General features: G+C 32.2%; 1 protein-coding gene across 5 annotated transcripts in view; it reads left to right on the forward strand.

Annotated features, from left to right (window-relative positions):
* The window catches only part of NAB1 (NGFI-A binding protein 1), a 41,313-nt gene extending 36,449 nt beyond the window's left edge, over window positions 1-4,864 (forward strand). For 4 of the 5 annotated variants that reach the window (XM_079135110.1, XM_079135109.1, XM_079135111.1 and 1 more), the window contains 2 exons: window positions 355-471; window positions 2,604-4,864. In XM_079135110.1, coding sequence (XP_078991236.1) covers window positions 355-471; window positions 2,604-2,692 — 206 coding nt within the window. In that variant the 3' untranslated portion in view covers window positions 2,693-4,864. The remainder of the gene's footprint in view (window positions 1-354; window positions 472-2,603) is intronic. The other variant, XM_079135112.1, reaches the window with a different exon arrangement.
* Window positions 4,865-6,000: the final 1,136 nt, after the last annotated feature.

The raw sequence follows: 6,000 nt of genomic DNA on the forward strand, positions 1-6,000 counted from the left end.
TTAATGACATGCCTTGGTAAAATAGTTGCACTAATAAAAAATGCTTTACAGAGGTGATACACTATATACCAAAGCTGAAATGTGTATTGGAATTCTCAGTCTTTTGTTTGGTTCCATGTTAGCTCTTAAAAATGCCCTCCTAGAATTATGTATACCTTGGGGCTAGCTTGAAATGACTTGCCTTTTTCCTCTTAAATTATTATTTAAAAACTTGTTCCACAAATTTTTACATTCTTCAGTGCCTGTTGACAGATCTATCTTTTCCTATGGAGTATTCAGGCAATTTGTAAAAACTTGTTTTTAGGAAAAATGACCTTTTTAAAATATCTATATTTATTTATTTATTTTCATTAGGAGAGAGACCTTTAAATCTCCGAATGCCTAATTTACAGAACAGACAGCCCCATCATTTTGTGGTGGATGGGGAGCTGAGTAGACTTTACTCCAGTGAGGCAAAGTCCCACTCATCAGGTGAGTATGTGTTATATGGTCAGAGAGTAATAAAACTTGAACAAAGCATCTTTAAATTCTGTTTTTCTACTCCACAACTGTCCCTCTTCCCTCCCCACGAAAAATGTTAGTGTTTGGTTTTTCTCCCCTTTGAAATAATAGGTTCTATAGTTTTCGCTAGTTGTTTTTGAGAATATAGTATTTCAAAGAATGAGAGGGAAAACTCAAGAAGATTGAGGTTATTTTTGATTGGCTATTAACATGAATAGTCTGTTTTAAATTTTTTTATTTTTTGAGACAGGATGTTGCTAAGTTACTTAAGGCCTTCTAAATTGCTGAGGCTGGCTTTGAACTTGCTATCCTCCTGCCTCAGCCTACCAAACCACTGGGGTTACAAGCATGCACCACTGCACCCAGCTGATTGGTATCTTTTATATGAAAGTTTGAATAATAAATGGCTGATTTGGGTTTAGTTGGTTCTTTTTTGGTAGTAACATAATATGAAATTGGTGGATGGTATATTTGCCCTCATGCTAAGAAAGCTTATGTACCAAAATCTAAATTTTTTATGCAGATATATTTTGTGGATGATATATTTCAGAAGTAAACTGAACTCCATAAGACGATAAGCAGTTCCCACTTAAGTGCTTACATATTAGTACTCAAGTAAAGCGAGTTAGAGTTGAATTATAAGAGATCACCATTTGAAAGAATCTAATTATCATCAATTTTTAAGTTAGAGTATTGTTAAAAGTCACTTAATCAAAGTCACTGATTTTACAGGTGAGGAAGCTGAGGCCAGATGAAATAATTGATTCTAAATTTGTATTCCGAGTCAGTGGGGAAAGTAGTGTTACAAATATTAGAATTAAATATGACTTTACACCTGATAGCTTGAGTTATATATTTGCTAGGAAAAAAGTTATCAAGAGAGTCTTTGTTTTTTGTTTTCAGTTTATGCTCCTAGTAGCACATGCTAAAATGGTCAAAGTCCTAAATAATATTCTGATCTGTGACTGTTTTATACTTGATTATAGCTGCTTTTAAGACTGTCAAAGAGGCTAAGAAATTGTCCTAAAATGGTAACATATGAGTCTCATGTTTTTCACAACATGATAAAGTAATTTGCTTTTAACTCCCTTAGGAACAAAACAAAGCTAAACATTTTCTACTAATATTTATTCCTTTGTAGATACGCTATGAAGGAAATATTCATAGAATATTCAAGAATATTGTGTCTTACCATGGGGTATATACTTTTTGTATTTCTATTACATAGAGATACAGTTGAGCTGGAATTTTATTTGGAACAAAACAGAGGGGTGCCTTAAAAAGCCTTTTTCCTTCTTTTTTAATTGAGTATAAATAATATGGGTTACATATAGTGCACACTTGGCTCCAGATGTTAGCATTATACTTGACTGAATAACCCTAGATTAATTACCCTCAGTTGCTTCATCTGTAAAATGGGAATCCTTTTTATCTTACAGGGTACTTGTGAAAATTAAATAAGATGATCTGTATGAATTGTAGACTGTCAAGAATTTAGTAAATGGTAGCTAGTATTTTTATTATTCTCATGTACAATTTTAAATTCCTTTCTGTATAGAGAGGGTGGATTCATAAATTGAGGTACCTAATTTCAGATAAGCTTTTATCTGAAAGGTAAATTTTAAAACTAGTTTCATATTTAAACAGTGAAGATGTTTTTCTGTCATTTCTTCTTTGATAGTAAATATTCTAACCAATGATAGTTGTATATAAGTGATCAATTTTATGTATCTATCTTGTTGGACCAAGCATTCAAAAAATCTAATGTTCTGTATGCTCAGTGTTGTATGTACAATTCATGATTTAACTCTGATGCCACTTTACAATGTAGATACTGTTCTCATTTTATAGATGAAGACACAAAGGCTTAGAAAGGTTTATAACTTGCTTAGGACTGTTTAAAACTAGTAATTGGCATAGTTGGAATTTAAATCCATAATCCAAGTTCTTAATCACAACTCTATGAACAAAATGTTATATGGAATTGCATAATTATGAATGCTATTTGCCATGAAGTTTATAGGATTGTTGTATAACTCTTTGACTTTGTAATCCCATCAGGTTGAAATATCAATACACTTTGTGTTTTCATTTTTATGCAGAGAGCCTTGGGATTTTAAAAGACTACCCTCACTCAGCTTTTACTTTGGAAAAGAAAGTCATCAAAACAGAACCTGAAGATTCAAGATAGCTGTGATTCTCCTCCTGTTCTCTAGAAATGGCATCAGATGTAAGGATAATGCTCCATCATAGAAATAAGCCTTAATAACCAATGTTGCCTCATTCAGCTCAAACAGATTTCATAGCCAAAGCAAAAGGACTCCTGCAGTGGTCTGTGGAAACCAAGAAGACAAAACAACAGCCACAAAAGAGAAAATCAAGAGAGAGTTGCAACTTGTATCAGAAATATTGATCCATGCACATTCCTGTGTAAGTCATTTTATGTGGAAAGGCTTACAAGTTAATATTGTAAGCATTCATTATTTCAGAATGTACAATGTATTTGTGTAATTTATAGAAGTAAAATCTAGATGTTGAGACCCGTTTGGTCTAATAGATGTGGATACAGTTTATTTTACTTGAAATTTTGTTGTCTACTTTAAGTGTATTTAGCATAAATATTATTATCAGAGTTTAGAATCTTTGCAGTCATAAAAAAGAAAGCTTAAGTAATACAGTTATTGGCAAGGTTGCAATGACTATAGAAAAATGAAAAGCAAATTCTCAATTTAAGCCAAGGAAAATATTGTGTATTTAATATTTGATAAAACTGACTTTGTTTACCAGGAAATGTATAGCATTTATCCAGTAATATTTTTGCTGTTTCAATGAGTGCACATTTACACAATTAATTAAAGGTTAAAAAGATGAACAATAGAGTAGAAACTATCTCTTACCTAGTTGACCCAGATTGAATTATATACTAGCTATTTAAGATGTAACAAATAATAGGAAGCTATTCCTTGGACAGAACTTGAAACAAGTGGACTAAAGTGTAAAATCCTTGATTTAAACATTGGTATATCAGAATATGTTAAATAGATTAAGATGTAGTACATTAACCCTAAATGTGATAAAGATGGTGACAACAAAGGCTGTAATAGATTGTTAGATTTTATATTCAGAAATTCTTCATGTATAGGAGTCACATTAGGTGGCTCTCGCTGGAGAAAGTCTTCCCACCCAATCATCACAAATGTGGAGTCACTGATCCATATTTGCAGGCATATTTCTATGGAAGTTCAGTTGACAGCTTTATTATTTATTTTACAATTTCATTTTTGTACACCTTTCAGATTTTTGAATGCAGTTTTTTGTAAGGTTTATTTTAACTTGAAAGTATATTTTTAATTTCCCCTATTTAATTAGTAGACTGTATGTGTGTTCATACACACTATTAAATGTTAATAATGTATTGGCATACTTGTAAGAATTTCACATTGGAATCCATAGTGGGTATAAAAAAAAAGAAAAGAAAATCCAGCATCTGCCAGTATCCATTTTTTTCTGCTGATTGAAGAGAAGATATTTGACAGTTTACCTACTTCCTACAGATTCATCTGAACCCAGATATTGCTGAGAAGAGTATATGGACATGGAGTATGTGTCTTTCTGTTGTTAGTTCTGCCTTAGATCATAACTGTGGAATAAATAAATATTGTCATAATCTGTTATACTAAAATTTGTCAGCCAAATGTTAGATGAAATGTCTGCACTGTAGTCTCTGATCACTGTCACATATATAATTGCTTTTTCATTTTGATTTGTAGAAGAGCTTTATGGTAGAAAACACCAGTAAACAACTTTTATACTATTAAAAGGCTTTTTCCCCTTCCTAAATGTTTTAAATGTACCCTAGTATTTTGCCCACTGAAGAAGCTTTTTATGAACCTTGCAACTTTGTTGCTAGCTTGAGGTTGATTATTGTGGTTGTATTGTTCACTGTGTGTAGAACTAGTATGAGTACAATTTAAATAGAATGTTCAGTTTTTAATATTAGCCATAGCACTGGTTAGTATCTCAGTAGTTTCATGAAACGTTTCCTGTATTCTAATCTATTTTGAGAAATTTTGTGGTTTTTTTTTTTTAATTGCGTCTTACAGTTCAAGTTTATAGATTTTAATAAGCAACAGTTTTTAAAGATGCAATAATATTCCAACTAGTACTTATCCATCTTCCATGAACTCACAAACTGCATCTTTAAATCCACAAGTAGGATTCCTTAATCATACTTTTCTGCTCTTTCAAGCTTAGTGATGAGGAAGCACAAAATTTCAGTAGAAAAGTTTTTATTTTGTAAACACTAATGTATTAAACTTGCTATACATTAAAGCAAATAATATATATTTTTATTTGAATTGTATATATGAATTGGATGTTATAACTAGTTTTTTTTTTTTTTTCCCCATTGTGTTAGAGGTATTTTCACTGAACAAGGGCAATTGGTTACCTCAGTATTACAGCCAATATAGTCCAAGGGACCATTTCTCCCCAAGACTGTGTTATACTTTATTGTGTGAAGTCTGCATTTTTGTGACTCTTACAGCTGTTGGTGAGGTGGGATGAGTGCACTTGCTTCCTGTGGCAATAAAGAATTTCTTTGCCTCACACATTTATGTTCATAGCACTTTGTGCATAGCACTTGCCACAGTGGGTACTATTAGCTAGCTGTATCTGATTATTTGGGCTGGGCTTGGATATCGGGGAACAGGAGCTTAAGTCTTGAGTTGTAACTAAATATTATTGCCAGCTCCCTTCATTTCTAAAAGGTTATTTGGCAAATGGTACTAGGTTGACTCTGGCCTATCAGAGAGAGATGTTAAGTATACATTGTTCTCACTCATGAGAAGCTTATAAAAACATTTTTAAAAGTCTTCATTTTGAACCAACTAAACTAATAAATAGAAGGAGAAACATTAGAATTTGACATTTATAATATATAATTGTAAATATTAATATGATTTGGCCTCAGTGTTACAGGATAAGTGTGTAATCGTACTGAACTGTAGTGAAGAAGTTTTAATTTATAAGTTTTGCAGATGAATCTCAATGAAGAGCTTCAAGGTGACAAACATTATGCTAGATGCCAGGGTATGGATGAAGACCACAGAAGAAATAGAAGATAGGATCCTTGCCCTTTGTGAACTCATACCCCTCATATAAAATACAAATTTTAGTGTTACCAAATTGGGAATAAGGAGCTGACATCTAAGTGCACTTTGTATTATTTAGTCATTATGGTAGTAGACATTTTATAGGAGGAAGCATTTCATGAATGAGATGTAGAAGAGATCAACCAGGACTAAAGCAGTTAACATTAAGAGGTGAGATTTGATACAAAGTCACAGTGGTAATACGTTTCATTTGGAGACTACCTTTGTTTTTGTTTAAAAAAACAAACAAAAATATAAAGCAAAACATGTTTTCCCCTGGTCCTTCATAAAATAACTTGGGTAAAATCTTTACTATTTGGTGATTATGAGCTTCCTAGCTCCTGTG

This window comes from Sciurus vulgaris, assembly GCF_902686455.1.
Source record: "Sciurus vulgaris genome assembly, chromosome: 3".
In the NCBI taxonomy this organism is placed as follows: domain Eukaryota; kingdom Metazoa; phylum Chordata; class Mammalia; order Rodentia; family Sciuridae; genus Sciurus; species Sciurus vulgaris.